Below are 18,591 nucleotides of genomic sequence, written 5' to 3'. Positions count from 1 at the left end.
AAATTGTTAAGCCCCTGGTAAAAGCTCAAGCAGTGATGTGAGCCTTTGGCAAACAACTCATTTCATATGTCTTACTGAATAAACGTCATGTTAGGTAGTACATCATTTAGAGGCCTGAGGTATGCCTCCTATCTGTGGCAGTTTGTTAATTCAACATATATATGTGAAAGTACATGTGATATCACTTTTACTACATATGATAGAATATAAAACTTTACATGTGCTATCAGCCTCCTGAATCAAATTAGTCTATGTTGAAAGTGAGCAAGAATATTTTTCTTGTCTTGAACTTGGAGTGGAAGTCAGGAAGTTTGGACCACGGGTTCTGTACTGAATTTGTTCATCTTTTGTCTGTTTCTCTACCTCATATCCACCTTATTGAAAAGGATCATACCACAGTTTTGTAGGATAATAGTACAGTTCAGGCTGGGCCTGGGCTGGGCTGGGCTGGGCAGGCCTTCAGGGTACCTCTAGTCCTACTCAAAACAGGGTCACCTATAAGATCAGACTAGGTTGCTCAGGGCTTTATCCAGTGGATTCTTTAGAACTTCCAAGGATGGAGACTGCAGTAGGTAAAGGTCAAGAGCAGTTCCAGATTAAATTGAAGTAAAAAACAAGTAGTGATTACTCTTGGATCATTTAGTAACTGAAATACTCTGAGATTATCTGTGGAAGATTTGTTTCAATTCAAGTATCCTGGACATTACAGCATGCAGACCGAAAATTTTTCCTGAGGATCTTTTGAATGAGTGAACTTTTCAATCACTACAGAACACTTAGAATTAGTTAATAAGTAAAAATATGTAGCCTGTGTATGGGGTTAGTAGGTAGACAGCCAAATAGAGCCTGCTTTTTTTCTTCTTCTTTTAAACAGACTAGATTAGTTAACTCTCGTTATCTTCAGTTTCACAGAGAGATCCATAAGGAAACCTCTTAATCCAGAATAAAAATATGGTTCCATGTTTATCTCTTTGCAAAATGTGCTGTTTATGGAGACACATATAGTAATATTCATAACAAACTGAAGTAGTCCACAGGGAACGACAGAGCTGTCGCAGACCCAATTCATCCTTATGGGTGTTTCGCTTTTTGCTATCAAACTAACAATCCATTTCAGCAGCAACTGCTGTTGTTATTTCATCAAGAATATAAATGAAATGTAATCATTTGGGGGGGTGGGGGGGGAAGCCCCAAACTTAAAAAACAACAGCTCAGTGAAGATTTTTGCTCAGGTTGCAGTGGAGGTGAAAAAAGGCAAACTGTGTTAGGAAGTGTGAATAATGTGCTAGAATGTGATAATGTCAATACAAAAGCTGATGTTATAGCTATTTTCTGAAATATAGCTATCTATCTGAAATATTCTTGTCAGGTCTGAATTCAAAAAAAGAGACTGCAGAGACAGAATATACTTAGAAATGGGTGATTAGAATGACCAAAGACATGGAGAATCTGTAAAGAGAAAGATTAAATAAGAAGGGTGTCTTGGTGTAGGAAGTAGATACAGTAGAATGACACAAAATAATTTAAAAATAATTAAAATTAAATAAAACACGTAAGGGGATAGGCCTATTCTTTTCCCCAAAGAGGAAATATTCACTGAGAGTAGAAAAGGAAGAATTAGAGTGTTTCTGTATTCACAATGCATACTTCACTTGCAGAATTTTAGTACCGTAAGCTTTACAATTTGTTTATAGGGAAATTAAAGCATAGAGTATTATTATTTTTAAAAAGTATACAATGTTTACAACAATGCTTGCATTAAATAGAATGGATAGTATTTAAAAGAGATCTGAATACTGATACTTCAGGACATCAGCCAACTATTAGCCAGCAAATGAATCAAATTATTTCATAATGATTTAGTACACAAAATTTAGCTTTTCTTAGGAATATTTGGTAACAGCCTTTGAGAGGATCTAATTACAGCACTAATTACAGGTCTGGTCTGAGGTATTAATGTGCTCTGAACAAGAGTAGCACTAAATATAAATATTTTTATTATGGTACAAATGTAAATTTAAAAAATGTATTTTTCTTCACCTTTTGATCAGTAGCTGTATTTAAAGACAGCAGGAGAGAAGTTTCAGCAAGAAATGGAGTTTATTTTAACACTTGTTTAATTCCAGTGTAGATCCAGTTGGTCATCTGTACAGAGAGATGGAAAACATTCAGCTTTCATACAGCTTCAGCATTCCTTCTCTGTAGGTTTGCTTCAGCAGTTTGTCATAAAATGGAGAATTAAAACTAAAATTAATTCCTGATGTGATAGTATAATTCTAACACATTTTTTTTCTGCCTTGATGTTTTTTAATCCTAATGGAAATTGCTATGAACTGAGGTGCAGTAATACTAAATATGACTAATATTTTATTGCTTCAAATTCATTTTTAAAGAAATAAAGAGAAAAAAGGTAGATAGCAACTCTTTAAAGTGCTTTCCTAATGTGACAGTGAATTGTGACACAACTTTTCTAATTTGTTTGTGGGTTTTAGAGAAATAAATTTCAGTCTGCCTCTGATGTCCTTCAGCCAGAGGAAGATGTGTAATGATGGAGTCACTGGGAGCTTTTCTCAGCTGATACTAGTGTGTGATGCCTAGTAAAGTCAAAGTATGGGACAAGATTCTCCCACTTCCTTGGCTGGTGGTTAAAGAGTATATGGTGGGAAGGATGGGAGAATATACCTTTTATTAGGCAGCCTTCAGATCTGCACTGGCTTCTTCATTATAAATCAATTAATTAACCTTCCAGATGGAATATAGTACTTTCTAGCATGCCAACAGCTAGAGTCAGGGAATATCAGGAAAATAATATGTTATCTTGAAGAGTCAGCATTAGGGCATAAGTTCTAACTGCAGATGACTAAACAGAAAATAGCATTTTATATTCCCTGACATTCAAAAGTAAATAGATTCCCCTCACCCCCGAAATGAAATAGAAGCTGAAAAAAGAATTCAGGAATCTTTAACACACAGGGCATACTGTGGAGAATTAGAACTGAGTCATGATTTTAAGACAAGGAAATGGGATTTGCTGAAGAATGCTGTTCACATATGGACTATGAATGAGCCAGCTTGCAAAGGCACCTTGGAGAAAGACTAAGAAGCAAGTATTACAGCTTCACTCACACGTTCCCCTCATGGAGATTATCATGCTAAATTCTTCTTAAAATCACCATGAAGTGTGTACTGGGATATCTTCACTCTTGAGCATTTCACTTTGACGTAAATGGAGTCGTAGCTCTATTTCTGTTGCTTTCTATTCTTTGTGATTTAGATTGGGTGTGCAATCTAGAAATGGTGTCAGCACAGAATGAGGAATAGATAGGTACAGTGACTAGTTAGTACAACATGCGGTTGTTACTTTTAAATTAAAATGGTGGAATTTAGGCAGCAACTCTATCAGTATTATCTGTAGCACAGTTTTCTCCCCCTCAACTGGACTTTCACTGCAGGTTTCATTCATTACATGTTTTATTTATAGTGGGATTCATCTAACTGGCTTTTTCCTCCTTCACACGTTACACTGGTTGCACTAACAGGTTAGCTTGTATGCAATTCATAGGATGCTGTGTTGGTAGCTGTTGCAGTCTCTGGAGGCTCTTCTGAAAAGACCAGCAAAAATCCTGTATAAACTGAACGTTTACTTCCCAACCCAGAAAGCACTTGACATGGGTAACTTTGGTGAAGAATATGGTGTTCTGTCTTGCAACTTATTCAATTTCTGAGGGCATAACTTGTGAGAGAATAAGAGATGTATCCTCAGGTAAAGAAATAGACTCCCTGTGCTTACCATTTTTCTGAACTCCATTGTAATCTCATTTGATTTAGTTTATGTTTCAATTTACTTAATATTCTTTAGAAACTTCAACAGAAAATTTTGCAATCTGCATAAGAAGGCCACAGCTCCTTCCCTGAGGTAGTTGTGGGTAGATAAAGGCTTGGAGAAGTGAAGTAAGAGTATTTGGATTTTACAGTAGTACTTTGGCAGAAAATGGGATGGAGAGATTTCTCTGGGAGTGTACAGGGACAAGTGGAGCAGAGCTAGGAACTGGCCTGAGATTTCTTATGCACCACTTGAGAGATTTACACAAAATTCTGTCAGTTTCCACAGGTTACCTATACCCTTGTTTTGAGAAACCGTATACCAGGTTTAAACTTGAGTCAAACTGAAGACAAAAACACATAAGTTAACACCTGTTAAATAATATGTAATAATTACATATCTGCATGCTCTTACTCTATGGTAAATATGAGTTAACAGGGAAGGGGAAGGGAAGAGGATATTTTGCATTTATGGGGATAGAATGCAATATCATCATAATGCAATATCATCCCAGACCTATTGGCCAGTATACAGTAGGTTTCATGATGGGTATATTGGTTTTACTGAGCAGGAGCTGCATGATTGACCTGTACATATACAGAATGACTCCACGTTCCATGTGAGAACAAATTCAATTTGCACATGATGTGGTTTCTCTGCACATAGACAGAACTGCTCAAGCAAGCCACAGGCCTTGAAATCTATACTATGAAAAACTTCCCCAGACTGACAATAAAGAATGGAAAAAGCCATCTGACCTCAATGCATGGGCCAGTCTTTAAATGCCCAACTGAAGGACACTCTAGTAATTGTCTTCAAATGTTTTCAGTTCTTTCCCCTCTCCCCAAAAAAGTTTATTTTATTTATCTGTGAGACTTTTCAAAGAGATATATTAAAAGCGATATTGTTACCTCAATATTATCTTTCTAAAAATAGAAAATACCACTGCGTGATACAGTAATAGCTAAAGCCACAGGAACTGACACTATTACATGCTGTAAGGTTTTAGATCACTGAGGCTGTAATATTTCATGACTGGTAAAATATGGAACAGTTGCATTGACATGTACAGGTGTAACATAGTCCTGACTGTATGTGTAGAGTTATTCTAATTAAGGGATTCAACTTACTAAGGACTTCAAGCCTGATAATTTGAGCACATGCTTTTGCTTTTTTTTGTGATTGAATCAGCTATTTCTTCTTCTTAACAGCTTCTGTCACTGTAGACCTGCAAGACATATGCTTTTTAAAAGATGAGGTGCTGGATAGTGCTGTTACACAATCCAGCAACTGAATGTCAGGCTTGGCTAAATTAGATCCAGATGCAGCTGTGACTAATTTAGATTATTGTACATCAGTCTGCTTGCTGCTCTTCTCCTCCAAACATGAAATAATATGCGAAACTGTTTAGGCATTAGAGCTATTTTAGTCTATAAACCAGCTTCTATAAAATATCTGATTTAAGGTGCCATTTGTGTTTTTAGCTTATTTGTTCCCCTAGGTTGCTTGGGAGATGCAAAGCTTTGTGATTATACAGACCATCAGTAGAGATTTAAACTTAGAATTTTCTTGGGCCTCCTGTTTTTGTATTTCTTTGTATTCCATCATTACACTGGGGCACTCAAGTGAGAACCTGAACGTTCCAGGGTCAGTGAAATATTAGGCTCAAAGCTTGAGAGAATGATGATGTTGAAAGTAAGGAGGAGTGGATAATGAATCAAATTGCCAGTCACTTAAAGAAATAATAATTGTCTGGAATGGGTGGAATATGCTGACTTTCCTTACTTCAGTTCTTTTTCACTATTTCTGACCTGATTTAGATTGCATGAGGATTTTGGACACCCAAGTGGGAAGAAGAACTATCTATTTAGTCTCCTGTGTTGCCTGTGGGTAGCATTGATTCATCAGTTGTTTTATTGTATTGTATTGAATTCTTTTTTTGTCATTCCAATTGCTTTCACTATTTGGTGATTTTATTTATTTATCATTTATATTTATTTTTATGTTGTTGCTTTATATGTCTGGACTAGCTAACTATTATTGATTTAAAATCATATATATTATGATTTATAAATATAATATATTTATATATAATAAAATGAAATGAAATATATTATTATAAATTGCCTGTTCCAGATTAGACTGAAATCCCTAAATGCTGAATCTTTGTTTGTATCTTTAAAATCTTCACCCAGTCTAACAACTATAAGATGGTCACCTCTTAGAGAAGAAAGAATAGCTCAAGATCCTTCTCAGTCTTTTCCTCAACGTTTAGCTGAATTTTAGATTATATCTTTACTCATTAGCTTCTACACATCAGGCCAAGACTGCTAGTAAGTTTTCCAATTAGTGATTGCATTAGCAGTGCTTTTTATTTTATTTTGTTTTTAGGGTAGCTTTTTACTTTCAGCTGAACTAGCATTACCAAAACTATTCAGTAACATTTGATTATTACCATTAACGTCTGAGTTGAACCATGGCTAAGAGGGTCCATACTACACAGGCAGGAAGCTGCCCGACTGGATTTAGGCTGTGTTACTCTATCTGGCATTACTCCACTGTCACATAATGTTGCTTCAGTTGCCTTTCCTGGGTTTCGTTGTCCATAGGTATACACAGTTGAAGACCATGGAACGGATATTCTTATGTGGTCTTCTAGCAGAAATGAAGAAAACAAGTGGATGTATGCAAATGTGGTCCTATCCAGTAACAGCCCTTTCAGAGTTGCATTTGAAGCTGAAGTGGGATGGAGTGAATCTACGGAATTTGCTCTTGATGATATTTCTTTCACCTCAGACTGTATTGTTGGAGGTATGTTATTACACAGCTATTTGCACTACACTGAAAATGAGGCCTACATGTTTTCTTTTCAGAGCACAGATTTAAATTATGCATTTCACATTTCGATGCATACCACAGTTACAAAATCTTTTTTTCTCTTTTGAAATAAGTGCAGTACGGTTATGCTTTCACTGCATTCCTATGAATGTAGAAAATAAATGAGCACAACACAATCATGCAAAGCGGTAATTGCTTTCCAGTGGAAAGAAAACTGTGTAAAGGAGTGAAAGATGAAATTTGTTTTGTCTGATGCATGTGGCAAATTTTTAACTAGCAATTTTTTCCCTAAAGAAATGGATATGTTATATCTGGCAGAGGGATTCCTATCTATTTCTTGGTTGAGTGAAGTATCTGAATAAAGATATTTGCCTGTGGATGGCAGAAGACAGTTTTGTTTTAAAAGTAACATTTGAACATACCAGTAATTATAGCAGCTCACAGTATTACTGTCGTTGATGGCCTGTTAGTATTTTTATGAAGCATGTTTGAGAGGGATTTATCATCACTCAACTGTAATAGTTTTCTCTTGTATGAAAAGAGTCAGAGAAAGCCTTTGTTTGGGAAGGAAGGGTTTTATGAGTATCACAGTGGCTCACAATTATTTAAGAAAGAAAATGGTATGTTCTTTTATCTTTGCTCTCTTCATAAAATATTTCAGCAGTGTAACAAATTTACTATGCTGCCAGGTGCTTTGAGAATTTCCAATTTAATTTCTGCTACAAAAGCTAAGTGACTTGAACTGTGTAAAAAAAAAAAGACTTAAATTCTAATGCCTTATAATGCCATGTTTACTCTGCAAGAAAGGCTGTGTTTACTCTGCAAGTGAAATCAGAATCAGAAGAATGTGTGCAAATACATATGAATATCAGCCAAGCTTTACTTTAAAGAGTCATGAGGGGAAAAACAAAGAAACAGCTTTTTTGCAGATATTTGTTCATAAGGAACAATTAGAAATGACTATGGCTAAATAGGAGGTAATACAGATGTTATGAAAATGTTCTTGAACAATACTTCTTTCTATTTATGCACCTCTTAATGTTCGGATAGGATAGCTTGTGTATGAATTAGTTGTCATGCTGTTTAAAACACTTTTTTATTATTGCGATGATTAAGCGGGTTTCTAGAGAATTAACCACACACTGATTAAGACTTAAGGTGAAATATATGCTCAGGTAGGTGGCATTTGCTCAATCTCGAGTTGAACAAAGATTTTGATCATTTTTGTTTTAGCAAATAGCAAATGCTGTTTTGGAATGCTATTCAACAAGCTGCAAACATACATGAACAAGTGCTTGTTCTGTCCTTATTGTTTTAACAACCTTTGTTAATCATATCTCAGGAATTACTTAGGCAGTTTAATGCCAAATATAGCATTATAGAAGAGAAATTTTCAAGTGATATACTTTTAGTATGTGTGATTAACTGGAATTCCTCTATCTATATTCCAGTAATGTACGTGAATCAAATTTCTATTTTTAATGAAACTTACACTTTGATAATTTATTATGAACCCAGCATGAATTCAGAGAAAGGAAAAAAAAATCTTCCACAGAATGTGTGAGTTGAGGTCTCCTGAAATAATCATCAATATAGAAATAAGGTAATCTTTATGAGGCAGCATTTTCTAATTGCCTTGCTTTTCCCCAGAGATTTTCCAGTTGCAGAATACATCCAGGTATATAACTTGAATCATACTCTGTCCTTATTACAAGTGTGGCATATCATAACAAAAGTATTATGAAAAATTATTAAAGTTATATTTTTTTTTGTGGTTTGTCAGGTAAGTCAGGAAGGCAGACAAGACTCTGCTTATGTAACTTTGACTATCTAAAAATAAATCACATAGTCTGAACTTGTCATGTAGGCTCTTTTTCCAGGTGCAGAAGAGATAGACATCTTCAGTAGACAACTTATTCCATTCTAAGGTAATCCAGCAATCAGTCTGAAATTAGTTCTCACAAGCTACAGTATTTATATTTTTAAGAGTGAAATAATAGTTTATCTTGCTCTATCCAGCATCATACCATTATTGTCTGGTCTGAAAAAGAAACACACTTTTCCTAAGATAGTTGACACATTTAACTTAAATGCAGGATATTTGTGCTTGTATTCATAAGTGTGCTCCAGATCTTTTCTATACTTTTTAGGGTGATCTCTAGAAGAATAAGAAGGACCTATACATGAATTCTCTATTGAAATGATGCTCTTTGTATGTCCAATATTTATGCTTTTATATGAATGATATAAATTATATAACCCTCAAAGCTGCTCTAATTCTAACGGGTCAGATCAGTGATCTGCCTAAGCAAGTCTTTTCTCCTAGTTTGGCCAATAATGGAATCCAGAGAAAAGTATTAGAATGGAGGAAGAATATATACAAATACCCCCTAAAAAATCTTTCCATTCTCCATTGATTTGGTTCAGAGACTTTCTGAAGTTCTGAAGGTGATGTCTTCTGATGGCTCTCAGTCAATTTTTCTTCTGTGAATGAGCCAGTTGTCTCTAAATGCACACAAACTTTAAGTTACTGGAATGTCATGGAGGTAACTGGTGAACCTTGGTTGCAGAAGGTCTTTTTAATGCTTTTAATTCCTATCCTGATTCCTACATTGCATCCCTTTTCCTAACACTGCTGCATGTCATCTTCCACTCATTTAAGACCACTCCTTGTATCAGAGGATAGAATCTTCTCCTAAACTTACGGCTTTTTCTTTAACTTATGCTTCCATTGGTAACCTTCAGCGTGCATTAAATGCACAGTCCTAGATTCATTCTCCTCCTCAATCCTGCTGCTTCCATGGTTCCAAGTTGTACTAATTCACCTCTTGCTCCTCAGTCAGACATCCTATTTCAGGCATGCTATTTTCACCTATTTCTGTCTCCACCAACCACCCCACAGTTGCATATGAACCCTGACAATTCTGCTGGTTTCTTCTATCATCCATACCCTCCCTCAGTTTTATAATCGCTCTTGCTCTTGTCCCAAGTGTGTATTTCACCTCCAGTCCATAAAATACTGTATGATGGAAGGTAGTCTCCTAATAGCCTGTGAGCTGGTATATGATCTCCTCTCTAGACAAATGATATCTAGATGCTGTTACTTTACTGTGTACTGACTTTCTGTTCTTCTCATGATCTTGTACTGTCCAGTGAAGAGTCCTATCCTAATAATCCTTGCTAGCCAGATAGGCCAAATCTGTGCTTGTAGGGACGCAAGAAAACCCCACGAAATCCGTATGCTAGACTACAGTGATTTAGGAGGAAGAACCTATCTCCGTCATTTCAAAAATGTGCCTGACGTAGAACAGCTACTTAGGAGGAGGTGCTATTTTTTTGATAATAAAAGTTTCTGAGTAACCACTTAGAACTTCAGACAGCAAAATTTGAAGATACTACATGTGAATAGTACTAAATCACTGCCCTGTGTAAAGAGAAAGTTCAAGAAGCCATTCATATAGATATTCAAGCAAGAACATTTTGCTTTAACAGAAAGGGTGAGAAAGTTTACTTACTCCACTGCCAGGAGTATTGATTTTGCTCATCATGGTTATTCAAAGATGTCTCAGCTTAAAGAAAAGTATAATACCTGAAGTACAGGCTTCTTTTAACATTCTCCCTTTCAGAAGACAGCTTTGCTGCTGCAGTTTTTTTTCCTCTCTTTGTATTATTATTTTCTAAGTCACTTTAATTACTTTGGGTTTCCAGAGGCAACATGTTCTAAATAGAAGCAATCACAATTTAGCTGGTTGGGAGCTCTAAGCAATAAAGCATTACTAGCAGCTCTAATTCATCTGAGGTTTTTGTTTTTAAGTAGTCAGCCTCCATTAGCCATGAGAGTTTCTCCAAATCCAAGAATATTTCTGAACATTTGAACAAAATGTGATCAAGCTAGCTCCTTGCTTAATGCAGAAGTAACTTCCAGTTGATGTCCATGCATAGCTCAGACTCTGACTCACTTCAGAATTAACTGGTAAATAAGATGTAGTCTTCCACTTTTCAGGGTCTGTTATTTTCTGCTGATAGAGGTATGGGAAGATTTTATGTTCCTCACCACTACTCAGAAAAATTGATCCAGGAATTATTCATTTTAGGGACTGAAGAATTTAGATGTTATCCAATTATATATTTTAAACAGGTGGAACTTTGAAATGTTTTTAAATGAACAAGAACTTTATTTTTAAAAGTCAAAAATGCTGCTTCCATTCTAGTTTCGGAAGGACCAAGAATACTGAAATATTGAGTCAGATTTTGTGTTCATTAATATCTTTGTCATAGTAGTTCCAGTTCAGCTGAAAATAGGAAGCATCACAAAAGTTAAAATTTTTATTTTTTCCAAATTTTAATCCCAGCATTAAATCAAAGATGCCAAACATCCAAGCTTTAGTCTGCTTAAGTAAATAAGAACGCTGTGTTTCATCACTCACTCATTACTGAAGAGCTAAATCAGAGAGAGAAAGTCTGCTTAGTTTAAATAGTGAGATATTAGTTAAAGCACTTTCATGCTTTGGGATAGTTTTCTAAAGAAAAGGATAAATAGTAATTATATTAAAAATTTGATGATAAGTTATCTGGCTAATAATCAAGACTCATACAGTCTAATTAATAAATTGACTTATATTTTATGCTGTCAGCATTGATTCAGATTTGTATCTATGGACATACAACCCAGTGTTCTTAATATTACGACAATATATTAGACTTGCCATAGCTACATTAGGCTTGCCGTAGCTACTACAGTAAATTTATTTTATTTAAACAGACCGATGAAATACTGGAGTACAGCATCTAAAGTTACTTTCTTTCTTCATGAATATTCATGGCAATTTGTAGTTTTGTCACAATATCATTAAGAATGTCAAAAGTTTGCTGTTATGATCTCTTCCAGAGATTACCCAAGCAAAATATTTATGCTTGTGCAGATCTGCTGGAAAGAGGTGAATGTCAGTGCAAAGCCATCACTGACTGCTGCTCCAACCTTTTCACACAGTGAGGTTCTCAGCTAGCCTTTCTGTAGCAACAGTTCTTTATGAACTTTTACTTCTTCCAAGCAAAACAAAGCAACGTTTTCAGTGCTGCTTGAAAATAATACTGTTATGGATGATTACTTTCTGTTTTGGTTTATTTAGAAAAGAAAATTAACCCTCTCAGTTCATATTTTAAGATGATTGAGGTGCATCTCATATATAAACAGGAGTACAAACATTGTGCAGGGTACAAGCTGCTTAGTGCTGTCTGAAGTATTTTGCTCTTTTTTTTTCTTTTCATGAAATACTGTTTATCATTTTTTCTTTTCTTTTAGAGGCTTTTCTACATCTGTGCTTCTATTTTTTTCATCCATTTGTTTCTTTACAAAACATTAACAATTGTTTTTTTAGCCTATCAGCTTAATATATGAGTATTATGAGTATGTATGAGTAACAGACTGACAATGTTGCAAATTTTCTCCAGCCACCTTTGATTTCCCCTGGAAGACTTGTCTGCAGTAGGAAATACCATTATGTAAGGATACATTGGAGATATAAGGGCAACACAGATAATATGAAACACTCAGCACAGACAGGACATGTCATATCTAAGACTGTGTCATCTGGTCATAGTGGGATTACCTAAAATCCAGTGTTATTTCCCAGAGTGCAGTGGGATATACTTTTGTCTGATGTTGTCATAATTCCTGACTTTACCACACAGGCTAACAGCAAAAGAGTCAGATATCTGCTATTTAGGAGCTGAAGTACAATAAAGGTTACAGTGGTTGGTGACTGCTTTCACTTAGGTGAAAAGTTTGCCTTGACATGCCATAACTCATCCAAGTTTTACCACTGCTCTGTAGTGAAACAAAAAAAACTAGAACTGCTATAAAAGTTTTAAATAGTCCTTGCACTGAGCAAGCTTCCACTTGTCTTGAAGAAACAGATAGAAGAAGCATATCAGAATCTGTGAATTAGGAGACTGGATTCCTCTCCGCATTCAAGCCCATGCCACCTAGTAGTTTAAAAAACAGCTTTAAAAAGCACAAAAGCTTCCCCTTCCCCAAAATGCTAACATCTCCCCCATAAACTGAGTTTTCAGTTCCTTTGGGCCATCATAAGACAACCATTGACAGATAGGCAGATCTATTCCTACAGATTGCCTTTCCTAACTTTCTAGTAGAGCTAATATTGCAAAGTGCTGGAACAAAGGAAATGATATTTCAGTCACAAAATTTAGGACATGTTTTAAAAGCTTGAAATGCTAAGCATGTTAAGCAGTAAAAAGGTCCACTTAGTACTATAACCCATCTCCAACAGTGACCAGCTGTGGATGTCTGGGAAAGAGTATAAGAAAAGCAGAAATACACGTGCTGTTTCCCCTGATACTTTCCCCACTGCCAGCCATTTGTGACTCAGAGCCCTTCTGAGCCATATGTAGTCTCTACATGTTGATGCTCAGTGGGTTTTTTCCCCTTAAGCTTGTCAGTTCCCATTTTAACTCCAGGAAAACTTTTAGTATTCAAAATTTAAAGTATATGCTGATTCTTGAAAAAATCTAGGCTTATTTTCACAAACAGAATAGCTGTTCACTGCTTCCTCATTTAGATCTTGAAATGTATAAAACTTCCTTTTAAATCTTCGCGTTTTGCCCTTCTATCTGGTGGGTAGGATTTGTTCAACATTTCTCCATAGTGTCGTTTGAGATCTCACAACAGAAGTATGGCTGGCAGACCTGATCCTGAAGGTCCTCAAGAACAAAACAATTTCCACTGACCTACTAGCAAGAACAGCAGACTTGGGGTTTAACCAGTATCAGTGTTTACCCAAAAGGTATGAGAGCTGAGAAGGAGAGAGTTGCAAAGTGTAGGAGCTTAAGATCATTTTGCAGAAAATATTTGTTCAAACTGAGAAAGTGAAGGACTTTAATCACTGATGCCTTTTAATAGAAGCAGTCTCAAATGCTTATTTAGAGCTAAAATATAGCAGAATTAAGGTTGTTCCTAAGACTTCTTTACTGAAGTAACATACTAACAGAGTAGTGGACTATAAAGGGTGTTTCCATATAGCAAAAATGCAAAGAAAGAGTAAAAAAAGGCAAAATATGCGAGTGCAATGAGCTAAAGTCACTGGCCAAGATTTTCAAAGGCAAGCTATTAGGCTCAGCTACCATAACTTTAGGTGCTCTGTGGTATCTTTAAGGTGAGTAGCCATCCTTCAAAAGTCAAGTCACTTGTGGTTTCTGATTAGAAATCATAGAGCAAAGACACATAAACCTGGATATGCTAATTTTCTAAAATATTGGCTAATAATTATTTGTTTCTCCCACAATGTGTATTAAGGGTTTTTCCCCCCCTATTCTCTCTCTGCTTCATGGAATACACTCTTTGAACCCTGTTTTTTTGTAAATGCTCCTCTGGTCTTCCTGCCACCAAAGAATTACATTTGCTTTCTAACAAGATCTTTATGTTTAGGTACAATGACATAATCTTTAATCACATTGTTCAATAGCATTTTACTCACAGGACCCTCTTCTATATTCAACATAGAAAATTTCCTGTATGAACAAAAATTGAATATTTTGTGTTCTCCATGCACATTATTCAAGTACACCTCTGAAGACAGAATTATTAATCTGTATTGCTTATAGCTACAGTGCCTAAATATTTCACAAATATTTGGTAATTACTACCATAATTACCTCTTATTGCATAATGCTATCTACTTGCCAATTAAAAAGAGAATGAAATAAAATAGCTCCAATAATTTTGACTATCAGATTGGAAATGTCCAAGACCTTGTTTTTCAGACTACTCAGAAAAAAAATCCTGTATTGAAACAAAAAAGCAAAATACCAGATTGCCAAAATATTTATCCTATACAGATTCTAAACTGCCAGACCAGCAAAAGCTTTATGGGACAAACTAGCTAAATAGTCAGGCAGTCTAAAAGGCTGGAAGGTTTTCCATTTACAGATAATTTTATAACTCTGGCATTTCAAGTAGATCCCATTTCGCTAGATCTGATCAGAAAAGCATAACAGACACCTGAATCTAATAAAGAGAGAAGACAATAAAAGACAGTAGATGTTTGTGTGTTTTTTGTGCAAAAAATAGTTTGGTGGCACAGAGAGTCTTGCTGTGTGTGCGTGTGTGTGTGTGTGTGTGTGTGCGCACACACATGTGCATGCGTGTGTGTGTATGAGGCAACAGTGAGAAAATTCTGCAGCTGAACAGAACTCATCTACCAAATACTTAGAAAAAAGCAATAATCCATCTCTAAAATTCCTAAAGCCTGAAGGCAGGAGGTACGGGAAGCGTTAATTTCCTGGTTTGCCAATACTAAAGTGTTAGAACATGGGAAAAACTCTGTAGAGGAGACCTTAAATTTTGGTGTCTTTAAGTTGCAGAGCCAGGGGAATCACTGTTAGCTTGTCTGCTCATGCTTGCAGCGAAACAGAGATCTCGCTCAGGTTGAGAGCTCAGGGACTTTCTTCAAGAGCAAGAGATGATTGCAGCGGGAGCTGCTGGGGAGTCTGCCTTGCAGAGCAAAGGGGAGGAACAGGGAAATGAGGAAGAAGTTAGCAGTGATAGAAGACCACGATACTGGGGATATTTTGTGAATAGTTTCTCTAGTTACTTCATTTCTCCCCTGAAACTTACCCTAGTATGTTTTACCTTCTTTGACTGGCAGAGTTAGGGAATTTCTGCATTTTTAAAGCAGCACTAAAAATTACCATCCATGGTATAGTACCTTAGAGATACTCTTCAGCCTATTTCAGTGTCTTGCAGTGAACAAACTTAGCTGGCAGTGAACCTACAATTTCTGTGCACATTGTGCCCACAAAACCCTTCTGTTCACACCAAAAAACCAGCAAGCCCCAAATCACAGAGGTGATATTTTGTCTTGCTAAGTCTGTTCATGAAAACCAACATACTTCCTTGGAGGAATGGAGGGTCATAATTTTAGAGTGGAATAGTTTCATGATATTGTCTTGGAGAGAAGAAAATTCTTAGATTCTTCATTAAGTAAAAATTACCTTTCACCTCAATAAGAGTAAATCATAAGATTCAGCTGAGAAATTATACAAAGCTGACAATTTTTTCTTCAGAACTCCTCTCAGATGGTGATAAATTTGCACCTGTAAAAGCTATCTTTCTTTCTAAGTTGAGAAATAAAACATTTAGTGTTGCGTTCCCACCCCATCTATGAAAACGTGCTGATTCTCTTTCTCTGCTCTACCCTGCCCTGTATTCTAGCCCACCTCATTTTTTTCAGAAGCCAAAGCTTCACAGCTTCTCCAGTTCTTCAATTCTCCTAAAAAAATACATTAATAAAAAATACATGCCTATAGCTGACACAGCTAGCAATTCCTAGACTTTTCTTAGCAGAAAGACAATTATTGGCCTTGCAGTTTACAGGTAATCAGTGTGTTCCAGCCAGTAGCATTAGTTCTCAGACTGGAAGTTGATTTTACAGGCAGTACGTCATTTGTCTGTTTTGCATTATATTTGCGTGTCAGCAAACTATGAGCATTTAAAATAAGAAAAGCAAGCAGTGCAGCACAATTCTGCACACATGTGTAACATATACTGATGAAACTTTGAAGTCATTGGGACAAGTTCAATTTTTGTTAATTCTGACTTTGTAGCAGTCTCTGAGGTCCTTTTCAGCACCCTGCCCCATAGTGACACTTCTGTGTTCTCACAAGGGGAAGAGAATTAAAGATTCAATCGGCTTATGCATCTGACCGAGCTCAATTTTCTTTTTGTTTTCTTCTTTTTGCAAGCTTTGAAATTAACATTTTATTTTGAACAACTTCAGCCTGGTTTAATTTTTTGAACAATATTATTTCCTTGCAGCCACCTTGAATGGACTGATTTCATGCCCTGATCCAATGTGTACTGAAATGAAAGTGAAGACTGCCACTTAATTCAAGTTAATTAATGCATTGGCTTGGGCCGTAATTAATTTATACTCTGGTCTAATGAAAACTGTTGGAGGGTTTTTTTTTTGCCTCTGTTAGCCACAGTTAATACGAGCCTTTTTTTATTTAGTAAGCAAACTGGGGGGAAAACTCATGCAAATATAGCAGACGGGTTGTTAGTTTTCAAGGGTGTGATGCAAGGCCCATTAAAATCAATGCAAGCTTTTCCTTTTACCTAAATGGGCTTTAGAGCAAGCTCTGGTACAACTGAGCTAATGCTGCATAATAGCACGTGGTAACATTATTTCATGCTTCTTGGTGTTGATTTTAATGCCAGTGGCTCCTAGTCTTCATTAGAATTCACTGTTATAGGTGATATATAAATATAAATGGAGACCTACTCTGCACTGGAGATCTTGGTATCTAAATAAGCAAGACAGAAAAGAAGTGGATTGCATGGAGGTGGCGTTTCATTTAAGTTAAGCGTATTTGTATGTTTCTGGCTGTGCTAAAGACTGCATAATAAAAAACATTTATTTTATATTAGCATTTGGGTAATAGCTTCTGTGGTTTCCTGTGACTGAATGCCTGTGATTCATGTGCAAAATGTTTACAGTGTTTACTCGTGAAGTTTGGCTATAGTCAGGAGTCAGAATCAATACCATGCGGCCACTTACACTCCACAGATGACAAAAGACAACAGTACAAAAATGTTTAGAAGTAGAGAACATGTTCATCAAACAACCGTAAGCATTTTATAGATCCCTATCCCACAAATACGTAATTATATCCCTGACTATGAGCACTTCATTGACTTAATACTTTCCATACTGTAAAGGCTCCTTATTCCTAAAACAGCTCAGGAGCTCTATTAAGTAAGTGTAACAGATGTTTTGAGGATTAGCACGTTGAAATAAAACCTATCCAGAAGCACCCATTTTATCTGACAACAATGAGATACAGGTATATTCAGCTGTAGTTAGTGCAGTACATGAGGCAGTACATACAAAACTTTTGTTTTACACACTGGTCTGATCTTTGGTTTTTGTAGCTCCCTAAACACCCCAATTTCACTTCTGAAAGCGAGGATGCTTTTAAGGCAGCTCATCTGGGTCCCTAGATTATAACTCACATGGCACAGCTACGTGAACAGATTTCACAAAGAATTTTAGGAGCTAATTATAGTGTTGTTGTGTGATATACAAGTAAATGTTCTATGGGCCGTTTTAAACTCCTCCTTTAGTTTTGAGTATTTGCCACACACAATGTAAAATTGAACACTGAGTGTAAAATAAAATAAATAAGGACATGTTCTCTGCTGGCTAGTTTAAAAAATCATAGTTCCTTTAACTTTTATGGAGCATCAACGATTTGTTGCTGTTTTTCGTGCAGCTCTAAATCCAGACTGTGTTCAGCAAAGCAGAGGTTATTTTCTCTGAAATTGTTTTTGATTAGTCTGCTTTCCATCTGTGTGCTGATACTGAACATTTTCTGAGGATCTCCAGTGCTGTTTTTGGAGATTATGCATTTCATTAGATTTATCGCCAAATCTTTAAATAGCTTGAATAGATACTGTTGTTTTTTTTTTTTTAAAGTAGCCTGTACAATATCTCTTTCACTCCTGAATGTGGTCTGAAAATTAGACCTGCGTAATATTCAGGAGAGGAGCACTGGGTTAGGAACATCTATTCCGCATTCAGAGAAAGGCGAAGGAAGTATTTTTCTGGCATGTCAGTGGTAGGCAATTGTTGAATCCAGCAATTTTAAGTGGCTGAAATGGCCCATGGGCCACAGATGGATAGTCAGAGTTGCATTGAAAAAAAACATGCTTAGATTCTGGTGTTTACACAACTTCATATTTATCTACAGAGTGGCTATAGCATCCGTATGTATGCACACATTTAATGTTATTTTCTAAAGCTGAATCAGGTGTGTATCCCACTGTGCAACTCGGGAGACTGGAGGATATTTATTATGAGTCTGTCATAAGTACTAGTAAATTTTTTGTTGCAAACCAAATTTTGCAAGAAAAC

At 36.1% G+C, this 18,591-nt stretch overlaps 1 protein-coding gene across 3 annotated transcripts in view; it reads left to right on the top strand.

The window, feature by feature from the left end:
* Positions 1-18,591, top strand: part of MALRD1 (MAM and LDL receptor class A domain containing 1) — a 286,556-nt gene that overhangs the window by 206,455 nt on the left and 61,510 nt on the right. For all 3 annotated transcript variants that reach the window (XR_010387580.1, XM_064505959.1, XM_064505958.1), the window contains exon 33: positions 6,433-6,634. Coding sequence is in view for 2 of the 3 variants with exons in the window: in XM_064505959.1 (XP_064362029.1) it covers positions 6,433-6,634 (202 nt within the window). In the remaining variant the exon portion in view is untranslated. The remainder of the gene's footprint in view (positions 1-6,432; positions 6,635-18,591) is intronic.

Source organism: Dromaius novaehollandiae, chromosome 2, assembly GCF_036370855.1.
Source record: "Dromaius novaehollandiae isolate bDroNov1 chromosome 2, bDroNov1.hap1, whole genome shotgun sequence".
Lineage (NCBI taxonomy): Eukaryota > Metazoa > Chordata > Aves > Casuariiformes > Dromaiidae > Dromaius > Dromaius novaehollandiae.
The sequence above is the reverse complement of the archived record's forward strand: the minus strand, read 5'-3'. Positions and strand labels throughout refer to the sequence as shown.